This window comes from Solea senegalensis, linkage group LG11 (genome assembly GCF_019176455.1).
Source record: "Solea senegalensis isolate Sse05_10M linkage group LG11, IFAPA_SoseM_1, whole genome shotgun sequence".
Classification (NCBI taxonomy): Eukaryota; Metazoa; Chordata; class Actinopteri; order Pleuronectiformes; family Soleidae; genus Solea; species Solea senegalensis.
The window spans coordinates 3,533,391-3,546,957 of NC_058031.1; the positions used below are offsets into that span (position 1 = coordinate 3,533,391).

At 41.2% G+C, this 13,567-nt stretch overlaps 1 protein-coding gene across 1 annotated transcript; it reads right to left on the reverse strand.

The window, feature by feature from the left end:
• Nucleotides 1–3,120: 3,120 nt before the first annotated feature.
• Nucleotides 3,121–7,819, reverse strand: LOC122777848 (dual specificity protein phosphatase 7-like). The gene is made up of 3 exons (XM_044039339.1): nucleotides 7,015–7,819; nucleotides 5,887–6,315; nucleotides 3,121–4,811 (listed from the first exon to the last, which is right to left on the reverse strand). The coding sequence occupies exons 1-3, from the start codon at nucleotides 7,382–7,384 to the stop codon at nucleotides 4,501–4,503; spliced, it is 1,110 nt and encodes a 369-aa protein (XP_043895274.1). The 5' UTR covers nucleotides 7,385–7,819; the 3' UTR covers nucleotides 3,121–4,500.
• Nucleotides 7,820–13,567: the final 5,748 nt, after the last annotated feature.

A 13,567-nucleotide genomic window follows, 5' to 3' on the forward strand; every position in this document is an offset into this window, starting at 1 on the left:
CCCTAACAACATGTGTTCACCTTAAAGTGTAATATTTGACATTGTGGAGACTTGCTTTTGTCCCCATAAGGACGACAAGTCCACATTATGTCCCCACAACATAAGGAATACCATGGAAGACACAAACACAGAAACACACACAGCTATTCTTCTTAGGACAATGCATTCACTTCCGTTCATTTGGACAGCCTAAATAAAGGTTTATCCTTAACTTTAACCATAACCAGTTAAGGCCTAACCCTAACCGAACCACAATTCACCCTAAGTGTAACCAGTTTCTGTCTCATTAAGGCTAGGTTTAGTCTCCATGAGGACTACTGGTCCTGACAAGGCGAGTGTTTATGCCAGAAAAGGTCCTGAAGGAGTAAAAAACACACACACACTGCTAAAATCCTGTCAGTCTAAGGCACATCTGCTTCCCCTATAAGTAGTGCTGAGTAAGCAGTGCATTAGCCTCTGCTTCCCTTCATGAGCGATCATACCAGGACAAAAATACTCGCTGTCACACCAAACGTATACTGTAGCAGTCTGTTTCTACATATATGAAAATAATCTATTTCACTAAATGCAAAAGTTTTCCTGCGACAACTCACATCGAGCGTTCGATTTCTATTTATACGAACGGGCAGCTTTTCCACAATCGTTTTATCGAGTATCTTAGTAACCCGGGTAAGTGGTAAAACACAGGCGCTGTCAAAGGACCCCACACCTTGCTTTTGAAGTTGGCAGCAGCTCACCGGATGGTTTCTAATTACACAATCAAACAAAAGGCTATGCTTAACTCTCATGTGATATACCCAAGCGTAGAATCGCACGGTGCCAAAGAAGTACAGAGCAGCAGCTGTGAGGGAATCCCACACATTAGCAGTCACTTTAAACATCAGAAGACAAGTGTTTGAAGAAGTCTGCTGTGCAATAAAAAGTGGTATTTGAAGGGGGCGGAAATATATAAATCATACTTTTTTTCTGCACTCCTGCAGTATACTCAGATTTCCCTTAGATGTACAGTGCCAGATACAGATGAGGCTTCTGTGATTAATTGCTCCTGCGTCCATCATCCACATTGGCCCTGTTCTCCATCTGTCATGCATTACAGCCACCCGCTGCCTCTGCCTTGTTGTGGGTGTCTTCCTCTCAGACCTAATCATAGCTTTACCCTGCAGGTATGTGGCTAGCCAGGTTCAGTCATGCTGGAAAACCCATCACTCAACGGCTTTCATTATCACAAGCGTGAAGTGTTGCTATAGGCAAGTCCCTTCATGTGCGGCTGTGAAAGTTTGGCGATTTTAGCCGTAGACTCCACTTTTTGGCCACGTCGGGGGCCAGACACTGGAGATAAAACACACTGAACAAAGTGTTTAAGTCATTAAATCCTACAGAATGACAGTTATTGAAATGCAGCGCAGATCGACAACAGAACACCCCATCACCTTATTTTCCCGGCCCCCGACTCCGCTTGGCTTCAGTTTGTGGACTAATTTCTTCAGGGAAGGGAATTCACTGCATCATCTTTCTGTCATCGGGTGCAGAACATATGAATAAATCTCCGGCTCATTGTAGAAACAATACCAAAGCTGTGAAACATCCAGGGCGCTGGAATGAAACATGAGGCTGAGAGAGAGAGAGCACAGGAGAAGAAGATCACATTATTTCTTTCTGCAGACAAAACTGACTGAACATTTGGAAATATTCACTGTGTAGTCTAATCACTGGGTGAGAAGGACACCGATTCCTGCCAGTAGCAATAACTCACATACCTGAGCTTCTCCGGTTGCCTAGTTTGATTTACAACTTAGCTTCAAATAAATATAAATCATGTTGTAACAATTTGTTTCTTAAAGGTCCAGGGAGTAAGAGTTAGTGACATCTAATTGAGCACTCCTCCGATCACCTCGACCTTTGCCAAGAACATCGAGGAACTACGGTGGCCTTCACATACCAGAAAGGATGCTGTTCTTTCTTCTGTTTGTGTTGTAATCTTCCACTTCCAAACACAAAACTCACCATCTGGCTATTTTGTGCAATTGGGCTGCTGCAAAAACATGGCCTCTGGTTTTGCCTTTTTACCTATAGTTAGTTTTTGAAATTCCTATTTTTCATTTCTTATGGCGCTTTCATTCTTCTGAAAGAAACAGCGTGTTTGTTTTTGAAGTTGCACGATGCAGCTGAATGTCCCTCACTCTGACCTTCCACGTGTGTTGGAAAACCTATGTAGCCTTCAGTGAGAGTCAAAAATGTTCACTTCGTCCGTCGTAAACTACTGTAAAAACACGGTAGTCTGAAGTGACAGCCTCTACAGATCTGACCAGGCTCTTGATATAAATTCTGGGGTAATGAAAAACAAAAATTCTGATATTATGAATTGTTGTTGTCTTTATACAATTAAGTATTATTATTTTATCTTCCCTTTCTGCCAAATAGAAATATTTTCACCTAAACTTTACACGCTGGACGCTAAAAACTTTTTAACTTTGTATTGATTTCTTTCAATTGTGTCTTTTATTTCTTAAATCTTTTTTTTACCACATCTTGACCGCTTTTGCGTGAATATAAAAAAAAAACCATCTTGCTTTACCGAGTACATTCATTTTCTGGCAGTAAATTAAAAGCGATTCGTGAAAAACATTAAAGGGCGTCAGATAATTACTTCTCCGAAGATAGGGAACTTTCATTTCCTCTTTGTGAAACATTTATAGCAATTTTTTTATAGAAAGAAATGTTAAAATCATAACAAACAAGAGAAGAAAAGACGTTAAATGTATTCATTTCATACGGCTGTGAGCAACGCGGTTTAAGCTTTGTCGCTCGCCGAGACGAGAGCTGTCGGGAAATGTATCTGTTAAATGTATCTATGGTAAAGCACATGCTGTGTCGCCTTCCTCTTCCTTGAAGTGCTGTTTGAGTGACTGACTGCTGGTGGGTGTGGCTGCGCTGTGGTATTGACAGATCTGGCACTGTGTCACTTGTCTTTGTGTCAAAAAGCCTGTGGGAGACAGGAAGCCAAGCATCAGAGTGGACAGAAAACAGACATCTGACCACACCTACAGTCCTGGGACTGGACAGCACACATGACCCTGACTTCTCAGAGCAAACTCAGTTTTAAAAACGAGAACACACACATTCAAGTAAAAATATACAATATATTTGTTGTATGAACTTGTACAGAATGTCTTGGACATTTAGTTATACATGTACTATACATAAGGGCCAAAAAAACAAAAGGATCACTTTCACGTTCTTCACAATTTTGAGAAAATGTCCACATTTTCTATACATCTTTACAAACAGCCCTTGGATGCACTTCATAAGAGGCCAATGACGAGTTACAGATGCCTGGTATAAAAATCCCTGAAAACGTCTCTCTGTGAGGTAAGAACACATTAGTCAAACTCGCTTCCTTTCACTCCTTCACTTCCTCTCATACATCAAACTCGCTCATTTGTTCATAGACGAGACTGGCAATAGAGAACAGCTAATTACACCTCATGTATCCCTTAACATTACTGTGCCACAGAAAGAGTAGCTGCAGGCTGAAGACTGTCTGAGTTTAATTTTTGTTTAAATAAGTTGGACATCCATACAGTGATTACTTACACATTCATTCTTTTTAACTGTGGCCACTCCTGTATGCCGCAACCTCCATGTGTCATTCAGTTCCATGTTAAGGTATGGTCAAGCAAGGCCTCCACAATAACAGGAAATATGACCTAAAGGTTACAAAACATGCGCCTTATGTTATGTGGTGAGGCTCCCTGGTGGAACATAATCACAAGCAAATAAAACACTTGTAAGCAATGGAGCGTAATGGAAGGGCTTCCATGAATAATGAAGATTTAATTTTGATATTTCACAACGAGTGGCCATTTATCTAACTTCCCTGGTGTTCGCCAGATGTTGTTTAAAATGCTCTGACTAGAAGCACAAGAGAATCTGCGTTCACTGGTCACTCCGCTCAGCTGCAAGACAGAGAACTGCAAACAGCGATCGGGAGAGGAACAAAAGCTGGACGATAATTCAAGGCCAGATCACTGCCATAGCTTATTTTCCTCAGCTAGAGTACCATTGACACATCTCGGATTGGTCCACAGAAAACATTCCGATTGGCAAAAGACTCCTCTTACGCCACCAAGGCAATAATCATGACTAATGCAAGGAAATCCATTCATTTACAGCCGGTGAATAACAAGTAACAGTCAAAAACAACCCTTCTAGGTTTAATAGAGAAGTTATTATGAAATGTCCTGCTATTGTGGCTGTACATGACCACTCATTAATGCCATGGATAATGTCATTAATAAGAAATCTGTCCTTATTATAATGTGTCCTTTTGATGGGTATTAAGGCATTGAGAATCGACCTAATGATGTGCGCTGCTCCTTTAACATATCAGTGTAGTTCCTTTCGGTGCAGAAATAATGTACGTTACTGAGTCAGTGTCAGTGAGTGAAGCGCCACAAAACCTCAAAGACGCCACGGGAAACAACTGTCCAACTAGTCCCCTCATGTCGACTCCAGCGTGTCCAGCTGGAAGACGTTGTGATTGGTCGGCGTGGTGAAAAAGAGCTGCTCCTCGCTGGTCGTGCGGTTATCACAGGGACTGTGCAGCCCCAGCGTCCTCTCAAAGTCCAGGAGCTGGCCCATGAAGTTGAAGTTGGGGGAAATGTTGGACTTTTTCCTCTTGACAAAGTCGTACGCGTCATTCAGGGAAAGGTTGAGTCTCTGCATCAGGTAGGCAACGGTGACAGTGACTGAGCGACTGATGCCCGCCAAGCAGTGGACCAGGATGCCACACTGCTTCGATCGAGCCTCATCTATGAGATGAGAGAGAAACCACAGGATAAAGTACAAGTATTCAAGTATGGAAAAGAGAATAGTTAGATGTATTCTTATTTTCCTGGAACAATTTAAGGTTTTTTTATACAGTTGATGATGTGATTCTAGCCCAAGAGGCAATCCAGTGTGGCATTCATTTTTTTTATTGAACCAGAATAGACTATTTTTAGATGAGCGGGTGTAGCCTGGGAAGAAGAGAGGGGTGGATCTCACTGAAAGCTCCACGACCAGCAGGTCACCAGGTGTGACATCCACTGTTAGTCACACCAAAGCCACACCCTGTGTAGTCTTAACACCCTTCTTTAACATAGTTTACTTTTAATAGGACCGTGATTTACAAAATACTCATCATGCTGTGTCAAAGAAGAACTGAAACTGAAATTGAGACCATAAACTTGTCAGAAAAATAAAGAGAGCTTAGCAAACAACTTTTAACAAGAGACAAAGCACAACTAAAACCAATCAGTCACACTCTCATGTGCAATTCTGCAACCAAAAACAACACCAGAGAGTGGAAACAGCATTTCCTTCCACATTCTACCGCTCAACCTCGTTGCTATCAACAAACAAACATGTCAAGATCGCTGCGGTTTGAGACGCAGTCACAGCAAGAGACGGCAAATGAAATGTGAAACTGAGGCGTAACGCTGTGTTGCTGACAAAACAAAACGCGTCAACAAGAAGGAATCGAGAATAAGATTTGTTGTTCTGTGTAAGTGCAATTCCACGAGATGCATAATTCGATTCATAAATTGCTTTTGTAAATGAGACAAAACTCTCACTTGTCCAGCAAACACACTCACACACACAAAGCGTCAAAGTACATAAGTATTGGTTATTACATTACTATTAAACACAATTAGCATGTAATGACTTCATTACAACTGAGTTTCATAGAGCAAAATTTAACTTGACCGTACAAGACACTTCTTGTTTCAAATTAAAACGACGACAACAAAAACTAACAACATATTCTTACCTGAAAAGTGTGTGTGTGTGTGTGTGTGTATATAAGATGAATATGTTACCAAAGCCAGTTATTGACCTACTCACCTATAAAAGATATGGCCTCTGGGAAGAACTGAGACAGGTTCTGACTCCAGTGATCCGAAATGGGAATCTGTTTGTACCTGAAGTGGCCATCATGCTCAAACATGTTAGGGAGATTGGGTGTGACGTTCAGGATGTATTTGATATTGTACTGGCCTAGCACGTCAAGGTTAGTGGAGTCTTTGGCGCAGCCCAGGTAAAGGTAGGGTAAGATCTGGACAGGGAAGGCGGGCTGATTGCTGGGGATGGGGCTCTCCTCGGGTTCTGTGGCGCTGCTCGGCTCTCGGTCAGACTCCCCATCGGAACAATCCGAGCTGATCCGGAGATTTCCGAAACCAAGAACTGAGAGTGGCGGAGAGGAACTAGGGCAGGAGCTGTCAAGGAGGGTCTCACAGTGTTCTGGGTACTCTGTGTGGAACTTGACAAATCCACCTGGATGAGAGCCAGAAGGCAAAAGAAGAAAAAAAAAGTCAGATTTTAATGTATAATTATTATGTAATGAAGGTATGATAGGTAACTATTTAGAAAAATGTGTTTATTATTTGTAGTTTTTTTATTGTGAAATTCCTGGCTTTTTTTTTTTTTACCAGTCCTATTACATATCACACAGTTATTAATCATTTCAGACGGATTCACAATGACACCATACTGACTGAATATGAAACAGAGCTGTGAAGAAGCAGCTCAAGTTGCTGCCAAGGAAAGACCATTCATGAAATGCATGCCTGTTCCTGTTGAAGCAAAACATGGCGCAGCCATTTTGGAATTTTAATTGAGAATCTCGGTGATAGACTCAGGACACTGTACTACACACACAAACTTTACAACATCCTCCAAGGCGGAAAAAAGCAACACAAGACGAGCGTTTGGGAGCTCGTGTGTGGCGGTTCACGCGTTTAAACACAACAACAACAACCCGGAAAACGTTTAGTAGTATCGCTGGGGGGGGGAAAAAAAGTCGGCATTTGAAAGTTTAAAACGTCTATACCATAAAGACGCTAACTTTTAGAATTGACTGCTATAACACCGAAAATAACCGAACACTTCAAAACAACATTGTTTAAACAGCGGGTTTGTTTCCTCACATTATAAACACACACTTTATAACCAGGACTGTTAAACAGTGCTTACCTTCCAGGTAGTACGCTTTGCAACCGTCTTCCCACAGTTTCTGAAGAAGCAGACCCAGAACCGTCGCCGGAGCCCCGCTGTCCTGCCAGTCATGTGTGCACTCGTCGTACAGGACAACCGTGTCCGTCTTACACCGCCGTATAAACTTCTCCTTGTCCTCATGGTTGGGGATGATAGTCCGTATGGGTATGTTGCCCTTCTTGAACCGACGGAGCATCAGCCCCGGTATGGCCAGGTTTATGGCGGTCTCTATGTGGGACGATTCGTACAGCTCATGTGAACGGCAGTCCAGCAGGAGCAGAGAAGTGGCCCCGGACTCTAACTCCAGTTGAAGCCATTCCACGCTTTTACTCGGCGTCACATCAGACATAGCGGAGTCGATATATCACACCACATGCGAGCGCGAACACCTAACTACATGGTCCAAAATAATAATAATAATAATAAAAAAAAATAAACACACATACACACACACATACAAAACGTGCTACATGTCACCCGAAAAAAAAGGAGAAGCGCTTAAATGTTGCCCCGCCAGTGTTGCATGGCGCTTCTGCCTGAGCGAAGAGATTTCCCCTTTTTCCTCTCCTCTGTTTCCATCAGTCAGTGAGTCTGACCTGGTCCCGGGGCTAAACTGAAACCTGTTTACACTACGCGATGTTTAAATGTGGACCTTTCAGAGCCAAATGATGTCTTCATCAACTTCTGCTCTCACCACCAGGATCCTCCATGCACACTCTCGTTTCACCATTCCGATGCATGGGAGTTTTTCTTTTTCTTCTTCTCTCTCTTTCAGTTAGTTGACAGTGGAGCAACTCAAGAGGGAGGAGTTTATTCCTTATGATTTAAAGCAGGGGTGGGCAAGATTTCTCTCCAGAGGGCCACGCTGACATGAGGAGGGTTTCCATCAACCTGGTTTTATGCACATTCTTGATTTGCACATAAAGAAAGTGAACGGAAACACAGTAAATGTCCAACAGAGACATCTTGAAATACCACATAGAAGTTTTTAAAGGAGGTGGAAAAATTGGCACAACACGTGTGGAGAAGTACAAAAGAAATAGATTTAGCTGATGAAGGATGACGTTTAAGGGAAGTCCACTTGGGTCCACTCTCTTGGCGCTTTTCCATTCTAAGTCATTTTCCATTACTATATTATTGCTTAGTGTACTGAATCATAAGACTCAGTTGATTAATACAATTAGTTCAAATGTTGGAGATTAACGCATGTTTTTCAGGATTTTTAAGCCTTTTTAACTGATCTACAGTTCGGCATTGTTCGGTTTGATTCTGTTGACGTCACATTTTAGTATCGGCTCAGCTCGCTTGAAACCTCACAAGAACAGGTCCCAAACAATGCACCTGGTACAATCCCTAAGCAAAAAAAAAATTCTTAGAAGAGTCAAGCTACCAACCATATGTAAATTTCGTCAACTGCCCATATCCACGGTTGTCCTACATGGATAACTACGCATGAACACGCCTCCAGTTTGAGTCCGCACGGACTGCACGTGCTCCTTGTTGCACAACACTCTCCAATCCAGTTTTTTTAAAATTCAAATTGTCCGAATTACACAAGAATCAGCAAAATAAAAGAATAAAAACAGATCAGTGTCATACAAGGATTAGGCCACGGTTATACCAACTCCAATGAGAGGGGACAGAACTACAAGTAGCAGAACTATAAGCATTAGTAACGCCAAAGATGATCCACTGATGTCCACACAAACATCGCACAAGATAAAGACATAGAACAGAGGACAAACTCCTGGAGAGAAATCACTGCTACTAAAATGAAATGTGAAATCAAATGCATGCATGGAACATTAGACTGATGCGGACCCTTGTTTAAGAATGAGCAGGCATGTGCTCACATGAGGAAATTTGACACGTCCCTCTACGGATGCAGAACGCAGTAAGTATGGCCTGCACTGGAAAAATAGCGGAAATGGTGGACAAGTGACGGCATGTGCGAACTATAAATGCTACGTAAAAAGCGGACATAGTCTTCCACTCGCAAAACAAACTCCCGTTTTGAGACCACAGGGTTTGTGATTCGACAAGTGCCACGTCAGTTTCTGAAACTTTCCTCTCAATGGAAACATAATGTACAAAACAGACGTCATATAGAAGAAATGAAACTAAAAATTGAGACCATTAACTCTTGAGAAGTATGCTCACTGTCCCATAGACCTTGATTCAAACAGAGTCGTTTTTGCAACCAGCAAAGTCACCCCCTGGTGGCTCTTCAGTAAATCGTCTTAAATCCACTTTTTATACCCAGTTTTTGACGTGGATGTGATGTTTTTCTGCTTATGCATTGAGAACAACACAATTCTTGGCAGACATACATCTGACTATGCAGGACGGTGCTGATGTACTGAAATGGATCGGGGCAAATCTCGACAGTACAGGCAGTTTCCTGCTCGATTTTCGTGGTTGTGAAATTTAAAACTTCCTGCTGATTGCATTTTAATCAGGGAAGTGTCGAGATAATGAAAGAGCGTGAGCGAAAGAGGCAAACCACAAGCAGCTGTGTACGTGCCGTCGCCAGGCTGATTTTGACAGAATTATTTATATCAATTATATATAAAAAAAAATATTCAGCGTCCCCTACTTTTATTATTTTTAACTTACTTTTGTAAGATAACACATTGGAAGTAAACTAAAAGGTTTTTGAACTCACACCCTTGCTAGGAGGTCTATATTTGCCTCATCCTCTCTTTGCACCACGTACTAATTTCCAATGTACAGTATTTGCTCAACAGCAGTAGATGGAAACAATAATAAATGTGTAGTTTTCTTTGGTTAACATTTATGATATACTTCATTGGGAACCTGGATTATGTAAGCAAAGGGCATATTGAAGTTTTGCAACATGCGTAACAGAGCTTGAATTAAGTTTGCCGTGTAACAAACAAATATGGGCTTTATCCGAGAACCACCCGCAGCAAAATATCCACATCTGAGATGAAAAAGGAGGCAAAAAACAAAGCAAAGCCATACTTCTTTTTTAGCAATAACAGGTAGACTCGTTGACATGGTGGACGTCCTGCCACTACTTCAAAATAAAGGTCAAGCTGTGTCTCACCCCCTCAAAAAAGCGTTTAATGTGAAGATGCAGCATTAGATGCAGCATTAAAAGTGCTCTAAAGATATTCTTTTTAAGTAACTCTGGCCAAGTTGCCACTTGCCACTGGCAGCACACATGTTGGAGATTCTAAAAACTGCTTTTCATTTATTTTTGGAGGTTGTGTTGTTTTTCTGCTGAGGACATCGGCTCCTACCCCGAGGCAACGTGTTGCTCATGTGTGATTTAAAGCCAATATCACAAATTTTCATCCCAAAGGTTTTTTTTTTCACAATCTCATTTTTATGAAATCCTGATGTAGAAGTTAAACGTTATAGAGGTGTGTCTGAGCTATTTCATGCAATCTTGCATAATGATGTTTGTAATTTGCATGAGGGAAGAGCTCTTTGAGCAATCTTTTATGATTAAGTGGATTCCCTTTAAGTCAGAACGTCTCAGTTTTCTTAGTCAAGGACTCACGACGAGATAAAAGATATTCTTCACATATTTCCTCTGACATCATTTGAAGTTATTTTGTCTGTGCTAATTATGGCACAGCAGCTCCAGTGGCAGTAATCAACATTCTTGCTGCAAATTATCTGTTGATATTTTTTTTTAATTGGTCCATAAAATTTCAGATCAGTCAGTTGTTGCTCCCCAGACCTCAAAATGATTATGTCCTCAAACAAACTAGCGCCATAGAGAGCAGTTTAAAGTATTTATTTCTGATTCCAAAATGAAATTTTGTCACTATTTCTAGGATTTACTACTCATTATTGCACTTTACTGTAACTTTCACAAATTTGTATGCGTTAGAAAAGCTATTCATTTTCTTTTTCTTGGTGCATTTTGTAGCAGACGTATGGCTTTATCATTCATCATAATTCATTCATTACCTGGTTGAACACACCCAGGAAATCTCAATCTTCATCTCTCATTTTATTTCTGAGGATAAGTGTGTGTGTGTGTGTGCGTGTCGAAGACGCCCTATTTTTAAAAGCACATTCTACTGAAGTTTGCGTGGCTGCAACAGGAAATTCACAAGCACACTGCTGCAACCACAACATCCCCATGGTTCACTACTGATGTGTGCAGTGATGCAAGAGAAAAGTGAATGAATGAGAGGGAATTAGAGAGAGAGAGGGGGGGAGAGAGAGAGAGAGAGAGAGATGCGTGTAGTGGGAATCCAGCCGTGCAGCTCATCTGTCAGCACACGTGAGTGGGGGAGACACAGATGTGCAGAGCATCAGGATTAACACAGAATAAGGAACACAGCTAAACCTGCGCACACACCAACGCGCATGTGTACACACACACAGTCTGGTTTCCAAGACGTTAGGGGACATAACATTGATTTACTAGAGAATTACTCAGACCTTAAGTAGAACTACTACTGGCCTGAACCTAACCTTAACCTAACCCTAACTATACAGTATGTCTTCACCTTAAATGTTATGGGGACCATAAGGAAGACAAGTCTCCATAATGTGACACACACATTGACATCCATTCATTTGGACAGCATAAACAAAGGAGTTGTAAGGACACTGATATTGACATAATGAATTTCCTTGTTCCTGATCCTAACGTTAAACATCTCGGTTCAATGTTCGGCCCTTAACCTAAACCTAGGTCTAACGCAAAACCTTGAAATGTCCTCACAAGGATGGTTTTTAATCTAAATTTGTCCTCACGACTTGGGTAAGACACACACTGACAACCTGAAGATGTAGTAAATAATGGCATTTTCATGGAGGTAAAACAACAAAAAGAGGTCCCTCCTCATAAAAAACACCAATCTGGATTTTATGTGGTACTTTTAAAAATAATCTCTTTCAACAGCGACAGGGAGTTGTTGTTTCGACCCTCCCGTACAGTCAGTGACTCAATATTTATATTAGGTCCAGTGTTAAGAGAATTAGTGACATCTAACCGCGAGACTGCAGAGAACAACAAACAGTAGACTATTTCTTTCACCCCCTAGCTTTCCCAATTACGGTGGCCTGCCTTTACCAGAGAGGATATAAAGAATTTTTACAACGCTCCTGCAGCCCCCTCTGCTGTTTTCTGCTTCTTCTTTGTTGGTTTATGCGTTGGGTTTATGTTAAGCAGTTTTTCTTTGTTTGTATAGTAAGCTTACACTTTGAAAACGTGAGACGCACTCTGTTTGGGCAGCTGTAGAAACATGGCGGTGCAAGAAGGCGACCTCCGTCAAGCAAGGCCTTTGCATTAGGTACATATAAACGGCTTATTCTTAGTCCACCAAAATTAAATTATCTTTATTTTAAAGCTATTATACATGTATACAAACATGTTTGGGGGTAGTATATTCAATTTCGGCCAATGAATCTGCTTAAACACATTGGATCTTTGGATAGAGGATAGAATAAAAATAAAGTCAGATTTCTAAAGTGTGCAGCTTGGAGATGGATGATAGTGGTGTTGGTCACCTGACTGCTCCACTTCCACCCGCACATTACATGTTACATAATGTGCTTCAGATATGAGCTCACTGTAATTCTCCCATAGGAAAGACATGAAGGTCTTTGGGTTTTTTTGCAGAATCCCTGGTTTCACACAGCAAGTGCCTCTTTGAGGGCTTTTGCACTTCCATGCCTGGCGGGCACACACAAAAACACATGCCTGTCATGTGCAGATGTGCAGTGGGAAATGTTCAGAGATGAGAGCCTCTTCTCCACTGATGTTTCTCTGCATGTGGGAGCAAAGGGATTTTTTTTTTTTACTCAACAGATTCAAGCATGACGATCCCACGCCGCCACAAAACGAACTCCATAAAAAAAATATCAACGCTACCTTTCATGAAGTATCTTTTCTAATAAGCAGGTTTTTAGATTAATTGTGGATAAATGTGACAGCTGATTGAAAAGGGCGTCAGATCATCAGATTCTGTGTGTGTGTGTGTGAGAGAGACAGCGTCACATGCTGTGAGGCACATGGACGTGTGTTTGCTGTGTTTTATTACAATACACACAGTGATCTCTCATGTTATCTAGATGGGAAACACAATATCCTGTCCCCTGCTGATACCATCTAGTGGCTCATCATGAAAGTTGCTGCACCAGCTATGAGTCATCTGCACAGGGAGGAGGTGTCTGACGTCACTGAACTCTCAACACTAAATAGGAGAGCCATGGTGCCACCATGTGGTGAAACCAAGTATACCACTAAAGTGTATTTCGTGCATGAATAAAATACCAAAAATCTGCTTTCAGCTGATTACACAACTATTTGACTAATATCTAATTATTGCTACCTATATATACTATTAAATTATATTATTGATATAATGTGTCACTATAGCCTTTTCTTTTCAAACCCTTTTTCTGCCCCAAGTCTGCATTCACCATCACACCCTTTGCATCTTGTATCTCTTTGTATACTATATATATATATGTACTTTACATATAGGTATATACATAAAAACGTATACACATATGTATAAACATATATTTTTAACTTTTT